Here is a 15,802-nt window from a genome sequence, read left to right as displayed (position 1 = left end):
GGCTGCAGGGCAGGCGGCGGCACCATGCGCGACACCGCCTGGGGTGGAGGAGGCGTGAAGCCGAGCTGCGGCGGTGACGGCGGCAGTGTATTGCTTCCGGTGTTGCTGCTGGGGCGGCTCTGCGCGAGCGTGTTGTGGCGCACAAAAGAGGTGCCGCACCGCTGTTCGCTGCTCGGCGGCGGCTGCGGCGTCATCACTGCCGTTGTCGTGTCGTGCGAAGGGGAAGTGACCACGCGTTGCCGACGATGTGGAGAGGCAGACTGCAGCGACGGTGCTGCTCGGTCCGGCGTTATAGGTGGGATGGGCGCCACACGTGGCGCGTCGTCTGGCATGATCTTCAGATGCATCCCGGGCGGCAGGCGCTCTCGCCCGCTGACGAAGCGCATGAAGAGGGCGCGCTGGTGCCGCGTGAATCCGCGGAGGACGCTACGGAGAAACCTAACGCGGACGTCGGTGGGGGACAGCCCTTCGTACCGGGCCGCGTCCAGCAGCGCATCCGGGTCGTAGTCGCACTGCCCGCACACGAGCTCCTCCAGTTCGTACCACTTGAGCCCCGATACGCTGCACAGCGGCACCACCTCGTGGAAGCCCTGCTGCAGCGCGCGGAGCTGCGCCGCCCCTGTGCGGTACAGCTTATGCTCTCGCACAAGGCGTGTGTAGAGGTCGGCGCTGGCGACCGTGACCGGGATCTGCTCCCCGCCCGGCACGAGCTCTTCCACTACGCCGGCGTCATTCAGAAGCGAAAACCCGCGAGGGCAGAGCTCGGCGAGCTCCTCGTCACGCACGGCGTCGTCGCCGTCGCCGCTGCCTCCGAGAGCCCCCCTCGGCGACGGAAAACCAGCCAGCTGCTCCACATAGCCGAGCGCGTTCAGCGTGGCCATGTCAATGCGGGCCATGTCTGTGTCGTCCGCCGCCTCCCCCACCAGGTACTTCCAGAGTGCGCTGGACAGGTAGAGCGAAAGCGGCTCTCCACCACGCAGGCAGCCGCCCATCAGTCGCCCTATAAAGCGGTACATGTGCAGCTCCAGCGGTGGCGCGCAGAGCGGGTTGACGACGTAGCTGTCCCGCACCTCCCCAAGTTCGCTGGCCATGTTGGCGCTGGGCAAGAAGAGGGCGAGGGAGGTACTCATCAGCTCCGCAGACATCTGCGTGAGGCACTCGCGATATGGGCCGCCAACGTCATCGGCGCCTTCGCCATAGAAGGAGACGGTCCACAGCTTCTTGCTCGTGATGAAGAACTCAGGAGGCTTGCTGGCGAGCAGCTGGTACACCTGGCCGAAAAGGCTGTCGCGAAGCCGGCGCACGGCGGAGGCGGTGCTGTCCCGCACCACTGTCAGTGCCTTGCGCCGGTTCACGCTGAGTCGCACCGCGTTGCCCGCACCGTTCGAGGCGTCCAGCGACCACTGCAGCGCTCGCAGCGACGCCCACGGCGGGGCATACCGCTGGCACGCCCGCAGCGTCTCCTGCAGCTCGCTGAAGGCCCAGCTGCTGCCCAACGGCGCGTTTTCGACTGTCACCGGCAGAGCGGCAGGGTGGGCGAATGGGTAGAGGAGGGTGGAGAGGTGCCCAAAGAGAAGCAGGGCCATCAGGTGCGGTTGCAGCGTGGCCGCGTCGAGGCCGCCATCCACACCTATAACGCCGGACCGAGCAGCACCGTCGCTGCAGTCTGCCTCTCCACATCGTCGGCAACGCGTGGTCACTTCCCCTTCGCACGACACGACAACGGCAGTGATGACGCCGCAGCCGCCGCCGAGCAGCGAACAGCGGTGCGGCACCTCTTTTGTGCGCCACAACACGCTCGCGCAGAGCCGCCCCAGCAGCAACACCGGAAGCAATACACTGCCGCCGTCACCGCCGCAGCTCGGCTTCACGCCTCCTCCACCCCAGGCGGTGTCGCGCATGGTGCCGCCGCCTGCCCTGCAGCCAGGTCAACTACAGCCGGTCCGGGGCAGCGGCAGCGGGGGGCAGTCTCACGCGCCAGCCTCACTGCTCTCGCCGCTCGGCATGCAGGAGCGATGCCGACAGCAGGAGTCGAAGGGTGGCGACGGGATGGTCGAGGACGGCGTTGACTTCTCCCTCTGTGACGACACGCGCTTGCCGCAAGCCTCGACGTGCTTCTACTGGCTGCGTCTGCCCTGCTACAGCTCCACGTCGGTCATGGCGCAGAAGCTTCTGTTTGCGATTGAGCAGTGTGTCGATATTGATGCGGACTTCCGCGTGCACGACACGGACGTGGCGCAGCAAGAAGTCGGGCCCAGCCTGGCCCGCGTCAGCAGCGACGAGGACGACCTCTTCGAGGACTTCTCTCATCTCCGGTGAGGCGTAACGGTGCGGATCAGCTGCCACGTATGTGGAGGGATGGTGGTGGTGGTGGTGGGGGGGGGGAATGCTTGTCTGTTCAGCCGCCCCACCTCTGGCAGAGAAGGAGCCGTGGGGCGTCGGCGAGCGATGAGCCGCCGGATGTGGTCCCCCTCTCTCTCCATGAAGTGGCGGCACCTTTGCCACTTTGGCTGCCCTCGGCCCCCCCCCGCCGTCGCCCTGCCGCTCGCGTGTATCCAAGGATGTAGAGTTTTCATTCATGTGTGTGTGGGGGTGTGGGTGTGGGTGTGCGTGGTTTTTCCGATTGTGTCGCGCACCAGAATCACGCGCACTCGCCATCCGCCATTGCGTGCACGAGAAGCATGAAGAGAGAAGAGACGGCCGTGTTGCTTGCATGACGCTGCCTCGCATCCCGCACCCTTCTCACGAAACAAACGACGTTAAACACAACCCTAGAGGACAGGACGCGGCTGAAGTGCCTGGCGCCCTCTCCTCCACCTTCCCCTACTCCCTTCTTATCCCACATCATCCGCAGCATCTTCATGCTCCTTTCGTTTGTACCCCTATCCCATTACACGAACACCACCATCACCACCACCGCCGCCGCCCCCCCCCCCAACTCGGTTTCCCCAGGAGGGCGCGGCCAACCTATCCACCAACGTGCGCACTCAACACGAGAACAAGACTCAAGCGCGAACTCGCCCGTGATGCACGTAGCGTACATACAGACGTGCACGTGCACACCTGCGCGAACGCGATGAGTAGTTGTCGGCTTCTCTAACGTATGCGGGGGTGCATTGAGGCGTGTGCATTGGTGCTGCTTCTATACGCCGTCCCTCGCCCCGCCCTCACCCCCTTTCTGTGCTCTTCATGTTCTCGCTCTTGTCCTCCCTCCCGCCCATCCTCTCTCCTTCTCTTTCCTCTTCGTCCACGAGCAGCTCCCTTGTCGCTTGCATCTCGTCTAGTCCGCGTTCGCATCACCATGGCATACCCGTATAACGCAAACCCCGGCTACACTCAGCCGCCCACGCAATACGGCCAGCCTCCTGCGGTGGCAGGGGCCCACGGCCACCCGCCTGTGACGACGCCGCTGCCGTACAACGCCCAAAGCGCCTACGGCGGCGCACAGCCACCGATGCCGACCTCCACCGGCGTGTACGCCCCTTCAGCTCGGCACATGAACGACAACCAAGAGCTGATGGAGTGGTTCCGCGCGGTCGATACGGATGGCAGCGGCGCCATCAGCGTACCGGAGCTGAACGCGGCCCTGTCGTCCGCCGGCGTGCCGTTCAGCCTCGCCACGACGGAGAAGTTGCTGCACATGTACGATAAAAACCATAGCGGCGAGATCACCTTCAACGAGTTCAAAGATCTCCATCATTTCATTTTGAGCATGAGGGAGGGCTTCCGCAAGCGCGACTCCAGCGGCGATGGTCGGCTCGACAGCAACGAAGTGCGCGCCGCCCTCGTCTCGAGCGGCTATCAAGTCTCGGAGCAGACGTTCCAGGCCTTGATGCGCAAGTTTGACCGGCAGCGCCGCGGCAGCCTCGGCTTCGATGATTACGTCGAGCTATCCATCTTCATTTGTAGGGTGCGCAACGTCTTCGCCTTTTACGACCGCGAACGCACGGGGCAGGTCACATTCACCTTTGACACCTTCATCGGTGGTAGCGTCTCCATCCTGTAGGCCAGTGAAGCCCGCCGGAGTTGCGAGTGGGTGAGTCACGGCGGGGAGGGGAGGGGAGGGACGAAGGGAGGAGGAGGTAAGGGCATTCCTCTGGCTCTCCGCCGCTCTCTCTCTTTCTGTGTCTGTGTGTCTGACGTGTTGGTCGGGTCGAGATTGTGGGCGCTCTCCCCTTGGCGCTTCGCTTTTCTTTTTTTTTGTGCTATTGGAGTGCGGCATCTCCTCCGCACTGTGTGTTTCCTTTCGTTGTCCTCTTCCATCTTTTGTGTGATGGGCAGCCGAGTCTGACCAGCCCCTCTCGCTTGCCTCCCTCCTCTTCCCTCTCTCCCTGTCGCAGGCACGCGCGCATTAACTCGTGCACGCGCACGGGATCGCACCTCTGCACAAGCCCCCTCCTCCCCCTTACCTCTTCTGCTCTCCCTTTTCCCTTTCTTGTTGCCCTTCGCGTTTGTGGGAATCTCGTTACCGATTTGCCTCCTTCTCCGTCTCTCCTCACGCACTCTCTCCGTGTGTTGGGGGTGGTGGTGGGAGGAGGGAAGGGGGGTCGCGAGTGGGGCTCGAAAGGGATGCGGCCGTGCATTCGTTGCGGGTGACGGACCTTTGTGGGCAGGAGACACACCGACGCATTCGCCAACGGACTGTTTCGTGCGGAATAGCATGGGAAGAGGGAAGGCGGGCCGGCGGCAGCAGATAGGGACCATTGACACCGAACGCACGAAATACACAAGCACAGCCGCCAACAGAAAACGAACTAGCTGACGCGCATACATGCTAGGTGAGCAACGGGAAACGCAGCACGCGCGTTGCGCCTTACATGGAGCACGAGCACACCAGTCCACTCCCTCGACCCCTCCGTGCAAGAGCGAAATCGATGAGGGACCGGTGTTCGATGAACGCTCCGTTGCCACCGCACCGCTTGTGGCACTGTCTACACTGGCGTGAGAGCGCGCACGTGGTTGGTGGGTGAGTGTACTTTGCGAGTAGTTGACGCGGCGGAGTGCCCCTTCCCTTTTTCGCCTTTCTTCCGCACATTTTCCCCCCGCCCCGCCCCCACCCTCCTCGGCACAGACACACACCCACACGCACACACAGAAGATGAGGCTACGCTTGCAGCTCCATTCGTGCAACTGCTGTCTGCACCGCCGCACGCATCGGCGCTTTACCTCTCTTGCCAGTCCAACTCCCCCTCCTCTCCCCCCGCCTCGCCCTCCTCACACGGAAGCCCACACGCGCGCGCTGTCGCCCCCATCCCCTCCTTCCTCCTCCACGTCGCCCCACCCGTCTACTCCACTTCTACAATGGCGGATATCTACCCAGGCTACGGGTACCCCCAAGCCCGTCAGGGCTACAGGGCGAATCCGATGTACGGCGGGTAGCAACCCGCCACTGCCGGCTCCCTTGGCGGTGGCGCGTACGCGCCGCCGCAGAATCGAGCGCCACCAGAGTTAGTCAGTTGGTTCGAGGCGGTGGACAGTGACCATAATAGTCGCATCGATGTGGCCGAGCTAAACGCTGCCCTCTCCAGCGCCGGCTTCCGGTTTAGCCTTGGCACGACCGAGAAGTTGCTAGCCCGCTACGACCTCGACCGCAGTGGCACCATCACCATGGAGGAGTTTGCCCACCTCCACGAGTTCATTGCCGCGATGCAGCAAGGCTTCCGCCAACGCGACACCAGCGGTGACGGACGTCTCGACAGTAGAGAGACGCTCGAGGCCTTCCGGCTCAGTGGCTTCGTCCTCAGCGAGCAGACTTTGCAGGCTGTCATGCGCAAGTTTGACCGACAGCACCGCGGCCCGCTCGGCTTCGACGACTACATCGAGCTCTCTATCTTTATGGCGCAAGCGCGCGACGCGTTCGCCTACTGTGATCGAGACCGCAGCGGCCAGGTGCTCTTTAACTTCGACACCTTCCTTGGCACAGTGGCAACGATCTGGTAACGCGGTGTACGTGGCTGCGCCGGTCTTCTACATTTCTCTCTCTGTGTGTGAGCGTACTCATGCGCGCATGGCGCGCCCCCCCCTTTCTTCCCTGCCCTCCCCCTCTCTATGTGTGTGTGTGTGTCTTTGTGCTGTGAAAGGGGCGCGGAGGCGGGTTTGCGCCTCGACGAAACGGTGCCTGCTGCTGACAACACTCCCTCCCCCCGCTCTTCGCATTCTCTTCTGCAACTACTCTAGCCAAGTAGAGAAGCAAGCCAAAGACGAAGAAGGAGCATCTATGCCCATACGTTTATGTGTACACTACACCCCGCGTGGCATCCAACGTGGTGCTGTTGTAGGGGGAGGGGGAACATCCCTGCCCCACGTGTAATGTGTCTTTCTGTGTCTGCCTGTCCCCGCCCTCGCGGAGCTCCTGCGCCTACGTACTCGCACATATCGGTGAGCGCATTCTACCGCTCTTCTCGCAAGGTGGCCCTCATGCCTTTTCCAACGCTCTCCCCTTCCTCCCCCTCCTCCATTGCCATCAGTAACACCGGCGCCCACAAAGGAGCCTCGCGTTAGGAAACCGCCTCTCTGCAGTGCACAGAGTCATTGATGCAACTCCTGGTGCACCTTGACGCACCTTTCCCTGAATAACGTCAAGGAAAGGAAAAAGGATACGCACTTTCTACTCGAGCGCACGCGTAGGCACCAGCACACCCCCACACCTTGCACGCGGAGTTGTACACAGAAAAGCGTCGCTCCTCCATACAGTCACCCGTGCAGTGGCATCGCACCGCTGGGCCGTCACCTCACGCATCCGCTGAGCGACGCCCACAGGAGGGAGGGGCGGGCAGGAGAAGAAAGTACAAACAGAGTAGCGATCATACGCTCGTCGACGATTACGTACCACGCACACAAACACGCGAGGATGACGTCATCGTTGTCGTCCTCAACGCTGCGTCTGTCGCATAGCGCCACCATGGGCAGCACTGCCGCCGCCGCGGTAACAGGGGCAACAGAACCGGCGGTGGATGTCAGCCTGGATGAGTACTTCGAGGTCTGTCAGGCTTCTTCATCGTCCGCCTCCTCCTCCTCGTCCCGCTCGTCCTCGCCGTCCGTGTCGGAGCCGGCGACCCGATCTGTCGGGCCATCATCACGCGACGCTGCGTTCGGCGACAGAAGCAGCACTGCCGCGGCACTCCAGCACCACCACTCGCGTGGCCGGCGAAATGTCAAGCCGGTCGCTGCTGTTGCTGCGGATCTCCCCACCCCTCTGCGAGGCAACGTTACACGGCCGTTGCTGCAGCGTCCTCGACCGCTACGCAGTCCATTGCTCGCGGATGTGCTCATATCCATCCCCTCCACGTTGGAAGACGAGGGTTTGCCACCGCACGACGCCGCGCCGTCTCGCCCGTCCACGTGTCCTCGTCCGCCTTTCCGGAAGCCGGAGTTTGTTGCTCCGCCGCACGGGAGCGCCGCGGCATTCTCGCGCAACGGTGCAGCCGTGCGGGGGTCGGCGGGCCACTTACTCGCGGAGTGTCTGCAACACACGACGCTGCCCTGTGCTCCTTCCCTTTGCGCACCCCCTTCGTGCTCCTCTGCGGTCGGCCACTCCTGTGCCGTGCCTCCGGGGCGAGCTAGCTCTGTGTTTGCGTTTCACCCACCGCCTGCAGGCACCGCCGCTGCCCGAGGGAAGAAACGTTCCTCTAAAACCATCACGACGCGAGGCGGGGCCGGTGCTTGTCCATCGTCGACGTCTCCGTCCACTGCTCCTCGCGCCGTTGCCGCTGCGCAAGTGGGCTGCCTCGCTCGCCAGCGGGCGGTGCTCTTCGATGTTCTTTGTGCCCTGCGCCAGCACCCCACGGCGAGTTGCGAGATGTACTCGGACAAGGGGGACTCACGTAGCAGCGCGCATGCTGACCTCTCTCTCGCCCCCTCTGGTGGCCCGTGGAGGCTGCGGGACGCTGTGCTGGCCGAGGCAGCTGCCAAGGCGTGGCCACTGACGTTCTTGGGGGCGCTGGAGCAGCTGCTGGAGGTGGCGAATGTCGTGGCAGCTGTCGACGCTCATGTGCGTGAATGCGAGCCGGCCCTCGCCCACCACACCTCGCGTGGCCCCACGGAAATGCACGGCGCCTTCGCTCACGATGTCACGGAGATGTGCGGCGATGTGCAGGACGCGTCCGTGGCCTTGGAGGCGACAGCAGCGCGGTCACTAGAGCGGCTGTGCTCGGTGCTGCGGCAGCTAAGCGCCGACTTTGGTCGATGGGTGCTGCAGCTGCAGGAGTACTTGCTAGTCGTGTGTGAGGGTGCTGCAGCGGCCTCGCATCTTAGCGAACACCAACCGCCCCCTCCTCTCGCGGAGAACGTGCGAGCCGCCCTTTACGAGAACGAGGAAGAGGCGCCCAAAGCGGGAGGTGGGAGGCAGTACCCTTTCCGCGCTGGTTCGTACATCGCGTCATCTGCCGGTGTGGCGGCCACAGTGCTGCCCGGGTCGTGCTCCTTGGCTGACCTTGTGGCGGCCGTTCGCGAGAATATTGTCCCACTGCAGCGTTGCCACGTGCTCGTAGAGGAAAGCGGCTGCTTTGAAGGGCTTGCGAGCTTCGACAGGCAAAGTTCTGCATCGAGGCCAACGGCGACCACGGGGGCGGCTGCAGCCAGTGGCGCTGGAGAGGAGGCGCCGCCGCGGTTGTTGTCGTGTGCGTTATTGGCCGCTCGCCTCCTTGACACACTCATCATTCAGGCCAGCGCATTCCAGGACACCTCGACGATGGATCTCTACCGCCTCTACGTCATGACGCTGCTCTACACCGCGTGGCCGTACGTGCTGCTCTGCACAGCAGCCATCTTTGGCTTTGTCCGCGGCATTGACCCGCCGGTGTGGCGCCGACAGCTGCCGCGGCTGTTTCGCTCTTCGTTCTCCCACGTGCGCATCGGTGACGCTAGCAGCCGCTTTCCCACAGACATTCTCTCGCTGCTGCTGAACTGCGTCGGGTACTATAACAGCGATGGCGTTGCAGCCTCCGCCGCCGCGGGGGAGAGGGGGAAGGGCATGGCACAGCGCACAAGCGTGCCGTCGTCATCGGGCGCTGGGCGCAGCGGTGACTCAGTCGGTGCAGTGTGGATGCCGGGTCCTCGACAAGCCGGCGCCGGTAGAAGCGGCCGTCGCAGAGGGGAAGCCTCCGAGCAGCACGCCGCGAGGGCTGCGCTCACGTCGGCCCGCGCGTTTGTGTTGCGCAGTCTCGCCAGTTTCACGCGTCGCCACAAGCAAATCGCTCTCTCGCGGACCCCGATGCATCCACGACGCACCTCAGCCGCACCGGTCGGTGTAAAGGGCCACGCAGCGACGACGGCAGCCGCAGCCGCGAGAACTTCAGCTGGAACAGCACCATGCCATCTTTGGCACACGAAGAGCATGAAGGAGATTCTGCACTACATCATGTACGAAGCCGGCGACCGTCAAGGCGACGAACCCGGCGCCGGTGATCAAGCTGGAAGTGGCACCGTCGCCGCGGTTGTAGCGTACGCCCAACAGAACCAGGACGTCCGCTGCCGCGTTGTGCAGGTTGCCGCACCGAGCACGGCCGTGGCGACGGTGGATGCGACGGGAAGCAGTAACGCTGGTGACAGCGCCGGTGCATTGCACTACGTGTACTTTCCCACAACAATTCCGCTCGGCTTTGCCTCCATGCTAGCGGAGGCCCTGGCAGGGCAGCAGCAGTGGCAGCAACGGCGTGGTGACTGTCGCGTGTCGAGCGTCGCCGATGATCAGGGCTGTCTGGCTCCGTCTTTACGCACATCTTCCTTGGGGCAGCGCAAGGCATCTGGCGGTGGCGACGGGATCGGCAGGCCGCGCTCACTCATGTGGTCCGAAGACGGGAATGCGGCGGCTGCTTCGGACAGCAACAACGGTGACGACGACGGAGGTGGCAGCGGCGATGAGGGCAGCAGTGTGCTGCGGCGGCGCGGCATATCGCTCTGGACGCTTGCCATCACTGAGTCGGACACCACCCCGGACGTGCGCTTCACTAACATCCTCGCTGGGGAGGAGGAGCAATACCTAGATGCGGCAGATACCGGTAGCAAGGCGTTTGGCCAGGGAGGTCAGGCGCAGCGGAAGCGGCGTTCCCATCAGCTGTGGATCAACGTCACCATCCCGTGTGCGCGCTGGATCACGACGGCGCTGCTCATCCCCATCGGTGTGGCGGTTCAGCGGCTGCAGGAGCGTCGCTTGCGTGACCTGTTCACGCTGTCGTTGCATGCAGACGCTGGCGGCGGCGGCAGCGGCTGTCTCTTGTCGCGTTCTCTGCATGCGCCCGTGCAGGAGGCACAGCAGCAGCGGCAATCAACGGACACGACGGCACCGGCGGAGCGGCCACCGTCTGGATCCCTCGCACCACTCGATGAGCTTGCCGGCAGAGGGCTTGTGAGCCGCACCGCCACCGCTACCGCGTGCTCTTTTATTCAGGCGTTGAAGCTGCTCGTTGACGTCGCCCTCTGCCGCGACCAGGAGAGGCTTGTCCACGGATTCCTGGAGCGACTGCACCGAGAGCCACGATGGTGGGTGCGGCACGCCGAGGACGGCGGGGCGGCGGCGTACGGCCGCCTTGGCACCGCCGCTCCTGTTGTTTCCGCTATCTTCGCCGATGCGCTGCGTGGAAAGCGCTTCAGTGAGCTGGTACGGCTCTCTGTGCTCCCTGCGAGGGTGGGTGCTGCTGCTGCTGCGGTGGCGGCGGCGAGCACGATGACAGCCGCCACCCTCACTACACCGGGGCAGCAGGGTGGGCGAGGGGAGGAAGGGCACAGCAGCCCTCCCGTCGCAGCGGACATGCTCGACGTATTCGCATCTTTCCAGTTGGACCTCACCCTCCCTGACGCCTTCCAGCGCATCTTGCAGCCGCGGGACTTGAGCGTGTACGTGCAACCCTTGACGAGCAGGACGGAGCGCAGCTACCAGACCTACTTCTGGCAGCGCCGCCAGCGCCTCTACCTGGAGGAGGGCGACGCAGGGGAAGGGAAGGCATCGCCGGCCGCTGCAGCTGCATCCGGTTTAAATGGCATTGCGTTCGCCGACGTGTGGAGCTACGTCTTTGGCTACAAGTGCGCCCTCTACTACGCCCGAATCACGCTGCGGGAGCACAAGAAGCGCCTACAACAACGCGACACCCAAGATGCGCAGGCGGCCCAAGCGATGGGCCTGCCAGGACATACTGCGACGCAGCACCTGCGCTACGTGTCGCGAGGCCTGGGGACTGCCTACTACACCCTCAACTTCGCTGTGGAGCAGCTGCTCTCCTTCACGCAAAACGTCGCGATGCGCGTCGTGTATAACTTGGAGCGCCTGCTCGCCAAGGCCATGAGCCCGTCTCCGGAGTTGTTATCCTGCATGGAGCTGTGCTACCAGTTGGATGCGCTTCTACTAGAGCTGAGCATTGTGTCTTTCCCTGCTCGCCCGCCTGTTGCGCTGAACGTGCGGGAGCGGGGCATGCAGTCCCCTGCCGCCGAAGTGGTGCGCGCGGCGGTGCAGCGGGCGCTCGAGGTGGCGCTCGACCCTTCGCGCCTGCCTGTGTCGCACATCAATATCAGCACACGCAATGCCGTCGAGGCGCTCGTTGCGGCGGTCTTTGCCGCGGCGGAGAGCCACCCGTCCACCCTCGCCACGCATCTGAAGCCGCTGGTCGTGCGGCTGACTTTCAATCGGTACTACGGCACCGATGAGGAGATACGGTCGTTTCACTTTCGGTGACACACCTGCACACGTACACCGTTACATTGCAATGGCGCAGACGCGCATTTCTATCTCTCGGTGCTGTGCTGTGTGTGTGTGTGTGTGTGTGTGTGTGTGTGTGTGCGTGTGTGTGTGCGTGTGTGTGCGTGCACACAGGTTTGGCGTGCAAGAAATGGCGAAGCCACAACGAAAGAAACCATGGCAATGACCGTGCACACACGGGCGAGGATGGGGCGAGGGGGGTTGAGGGTCGAGGGGGGCTGCGTACACGATGACAGAACGAGAACGAGGGAAAGATCGGACGTGGGGGGATCCTTTTGCGTGCGTATCACTCGCGACTCTACCCTTAAACTGCTTCTCCGTCCTTCCGCGCACCCCCCCCCCCTCTCCCTTCTCCAACGTCTCTATCTCTGTCACCGTCGCCGCGAGGGAGCAATGATGCCGCTTCTATCCTGCTCATCATCTCCTCCTCGTTCATGTGCCGCTTCTCCCCACCTCACCCACCCTTTCTGTAACGGTGGCAACGACGCTGCTGACGCTACACGGCCACCACCAAAACCCACCTCGCCGACTCGTACACACGTGCACGAACACGCACTTCTACGTACAACGGTCTAAGGCCCATGTCCGTCCCCGACCTCACGGCGGAGGAACTGGCCTACTATGCTTCCCTCCGCCTCGAAGATCCCGATGAAGCGGCGCTGGCGGCCTTTTTAGCGGACGTGGAGCAGGCGCACGAGGGCCACCCCAGCGATACCGGCACCGCTCCATCGAGCAATGTGGCATCCGCTATTGGGAACGGGGGAGCGCTTCTCACGCCAAGCTGGGTGCCTGCAGGTGCGCGCCTCGACAGCAGTGATGTGGAGGGGGTGCCGCCTCAACGTGGTGCTGCATCCCTCGACCGACAGCACTCTTCAACCTTCGTGTCCACAGGGCTGGCAATCAGGCGGATCTCCGCAAGGCTATTCCCTGCGCCTCGGTCAGCTACCACCGACAGTGGCACCCGCTACGGTGTCACACAGGTGCTGGAGAAAGACAGCCTCGTCGGCGGCGTAGCAGGTATTGCGGATGCCGCTCTGCAGACCCGGTGCGTTGAGCTTCCAGCGAGGCAGCTTACTTCTATTGCCCCTGTGCAGTGCTTCTTGAACGCCACACATGTGTATCTCCAGCACAACGCACTGGCTGGCCTGGAAGGCGTCGAGCTGCTCTCCCAGCTCCAGGTGTTGGTGGTGCACCACAATCAGCTTACCTCACTCGCCCCGCTGCAACAGCTGGAGTGCCTCTCGTACCTCGATGTGAATCACAACAACGTGAGCTCTTCGGTGGACGTACTGCTGCGCGACGAACTCCCCTGCCCGAGCCTTAAAAGTCTGAACCTCTCCAACAACCCGTGCTGGAGTCGGTGCGGCGGGGCAGTGAGTGACGGCGATGGTGGAGAGCGGCACCGCGCGTACGTGCAGCAGATTTGCACCGCTTGCCCACTGCTCGAGCGGCTTGACGACCTGGACGTTGATGACGGTGAGGAGGTGGTGCAGCACAGCGACAGTAGCACTGAGAGCGGTGTGAACGATGTGGCAGAGAGGCGGTCCGCCAGCGCCGCAGGCATCACCGTTAGGCGTGTGCAAGGCTCCGTGGAAGCGGCACGTGCAGCCAGTTCTCATGCACGTGTTCACGATATCCACACTCGCAGTAGTCCCGCACCGCCTGGCTCCCTCGCTAGCGGCGAGGCAGAGCTCTCTGCTCGACCTCCCCGCAGTGCTCACGTGAACAAGGCCCGTTTGCTGGAAGAGGAGCAGGCACGGCTGGTGCATCAGCTGTTCCTGCGGCGCGCCGCTGGCACTGCACCGGAAAGCCCGAAGGCGGTCAACACAGTTTCGGCCTCGCCCCTACACCCCAACCGCAGCAGGACCGGTAGTGGCCACTTCCACCCAAGAGATGCAGCGAAAGAAGCACCGGCAGAGCAGAAGGCAAGGCAGCCAGCCGACAGCACGGCTGATGTGTCTGCTCTCTACAGCACGCGGGGTGACACCCTCCAACTCTACCATAACTTGCAGTTCACGCAAGAGGTGAGTCAGGCACGGCTGCAACGCGACGTGGTGGCGCACTGGGACGACGTGTCGCGGGTGTTGCAGACGGTGCAGGCGTTGCAGCAAGACCGACGGCGCCGAATACAGCAGAGGCTGCAGGAGCAGACGTCAGCGTACACGGAGTCGCTGATTATGCTCGAGAAGGAGTCGTTCACAAAGGACCTCGACCGCTATCGCAGCAGTGATGGGAGCCGGAGAGGTGCACCAACCGGCATCAACGCCGCTGCAAGTGCCCCTGTAGCTCCGCCGGCAGTTGCCACGCCGAACGCTATCGCAGCCGTGGCGCATACTAACGCTGCCGTTGATGGAAATTGTTCGTCGAAAGCCTCCTCCACATCCATTCAACCACCGGAGGAGCCCAAAGGGAAGACCAAGAAGGGTCCGAGTGTGCCGAAGCCGCCTCCGCGTCGTTGAGTTTCTGCTGTGGGCTACGCGTCTTGCTCTTTGCCCTCCTTCAGCTGCGGATGCGCAGGTGGTAGACGGAGGCGAGTGTGGCTGAAGTGTCGCTGCCTGCTCCGAGCGCCGGCAGCGGCTTCACCACCACCACTTCCCTCTCTCCAAGCACACGCGCACGCACGTTTGATGTACAGCGCACATCTCCCTCTCCCTCCCGTAAGCCACTTTGTCTGATTTCGTTGCAAGCCAATGTGCGCTGGAGTCTCCCTCGAGTTGAGTCCCCCTCCCCCCTCCCTCCTCCTTCCTCCCACACGTGGGAAGGGCACATCTCGGCGAGGGAAGGAGGCAGGAGTGCCGTGAGCGCTTCCCGATTATAGGGGGAAGGTAAGATACTGCGTCAAGAAGGTGCAAGAAAAGGAAAACAGCATCGCTGCCCCCCCCCCCTCCCTCCCTTCCTCCTCCCCCGTGAACGCATGCTGCACCCGTGTGTGTATATGTATCCGTCGTCGTTTTTGGGAAACGTCGCCACACCCGCACCCGCCGCCGCTGCAAAAAAGGGGGGCTGTTCGCATTTGTTTGTATAGGTGTCAGAGAAGCGCACGTGCGCTTCTCCCGCACATCCCCACCCCACCCCCTAAAACAGGCTTCCCCCACGTGTAGGGAGAGGGCTCATCTTGTCTCCTAATCACTGCCTGCCCTTCCCCTCCCCCACTGTCCGCACTCGCTCATGGCAATCCGCCTCCGTCAGACACCCTGGTGATCATACAAGCACACATAATGCGCCAGCCAACATGCTCGTGCGGCAGTGACACCCTCCCAAGGGCGGCGCCGGTGTCGCCACGCTGGCACGGGAGATAAATATGCCGATCCGTACAACCGGCGTCGTCACCAAGACGGTCGCCATCCGCTCAATAATGTTCACGGACCCGCCGGACAAGGCTGTGCCGCTGCCCAACGGCACGGGCGAGGTGAGCGCTGTGGGGTCGTAGAGCACACGCTTTCCTGGTGGGCGGCCGCGTCGCGCTCATCCTCTTCTCTAACCCCCTCGAGGGGCGACCAAGGCGAGGGGATCTGGTCTCCCGTCATGTCTCGGCAACAGCCACTACGGTGTTGCGGCGGAGTGCATGCTCACCAGCGAGGCGGACACGGTGCGCCTTCCTGGCTACGTGACGTGCGAGGTGACGGCTGCCGGCGCTTCCCGGCACCGGCGTGGCTGCACGGCTTGCTGTGAACAGCAATGCGAAAGGCCTTGTCGAGGGCGCCGGTGGCGTGAAGTGCCTGGCCGCGCTACCGGCGCACGCCGCGGGCTGCCGCGTGATGGCGCTGTCGTCCAGCGAAGCGAACGTGAAGCAGCGGCTGCATTGCGGGGTTGGTGGGCTTGCGCGACTGGGTGTACTGACGGGAGCAGCCGCAAGTGGGTCAAGGCGGTGCACGCGCTAACACCAGGCGGCCGCGCAGTGTGAACGCTCCAGGGAAGGAGGCGTGGGCGTGTCCTCTATGAACCAGTTGCTGGTGCGTTGTCCGCCGTCGTGGCTACATGGCCGTCAATGGCAACTTCGGGCTAAAAGGAACGCGGGAAGGCTTTCACCTTGATCAGGTGCTCATGGAACGAATGCTAATCACCGGCATCCGGGTGGGACAGCGGCGCCACTTCGAAGACAGCTAGTCTCGG

At 63.5% G+C, this 15,802-nt stretch overlaps 5 protein-coding genes and 1 pseudogene across 6 annotated transcripts in view; all 6 read left to right on the top strand.

Annotated features, from left to right (window-relative positions):
* Positions 1–77, top strand: part of LINJ_13_1520 (conserved hypothetical protein) — a gene marked incomplete at both ends in the record, with an annotated part of 15,435 nt that extends 15,358 nt beyond the window's left edge. The window contains one exon of the mRNA XM_001464129.2: positions 1–77. This exon is cut by the window's left edge and continues 15,358 nt beyond it. Coding sequence (XP_001464166.2) covers positions 1–77 — 77 coding nt within the window.
* A 1,654-nt stretch (positions 78–1,731) lies between these two features.
* LINJ_13_1510 (conserved hypothetical protein) lies at positions 1,732–2,319 on the top strand (the record flags this gene model as incomplete). Its single annotated transcript, XM_001464128.1, has 1 exon — positions 1,732–2,319. One exon carries the CDS (start codon positions 1,732–1,734, stop codon positions 2,317–2,319), a length of 588 nt encoding a protein of 195 aa, XP_001464165.1.
* A 982-nt stretch (positions 2,320–3,301) lies between these two features.
* Positions 3,302–4,006, top strand: LINJ_13_1500 (programmed cell death 6 protein-like protein; the record flags this gene model as incomplete). Its single annotated transcript, XM_001464127.1, has 1 exon — positions 3,302–4,006. One exon carries the CDS (start codon positions 3,302–3,304, stop codon positions 4,004–4,006), a length of 705 nt encoding a protein of 234 aa, XP_001464164.1.
* Positions 4,007–5,301: 1,295 nt separating this feature from the next.
* Positions 5,302–5,940, top strand: LINJ_13_1490 (annotated as a pseudogene). Its single transcript has one exon. A coding segment is annotated over exon 1 (639 nt).
* Positions 5,941–6,850: 910 nt separating this feature from the next.
* LINJ_13_1480 (conserved hypothetical protein) lies at positions 6,851–11,665 on the top strand (the record flags this gene model as incomplete). Its single annotated transcript, XM_001464126.1, has 1 exon — positions 6,851–11,665. One exon carries the CDS (start codon positions 6,851–6,853, stop codon positions 11,663–11,665), a length of 4,815 nt encoding a protein of 1,604 aa, XP_001464163.1.
* A 605-nt stretch (positions 11,666–12,270) lies between these two features.
* On the top strand, positions 12,271–14,148 carry LINJ_13_1470 (conserved hypothetical protein; the record flags this gene model as incomplete). The annotated part of the gene is made up of 1 exon (XM_001464125.1): positions 12,271–14,148. One exon carries the CDS (start codon positions 12,271–12,273, stop codon positions 14,146–14,148), a length of 1,878 nt encoding a protein of 625 aa, XP_001464162.1.
* Between the last annotated feature and the right edge of the window lie 1,654 nt (positions 14,149–15,802).

Source organism: Leishmania infantum, chromosome 13 (genome assembly GCF_000002875.2).
Source record: "Leishmania infantum JPCM5 genome chromosome 13".
NCBI lineage: Eukaryota > Euglenozoa > Kinetoplastea > Trypanosomatida > Trypanosomatidae > Leishmania > Leishmania infantum.
Note: the sequence above shows the minus strand (reverse complement) of the source record. Positions and strands in the feature narration are given on the sequence as shown.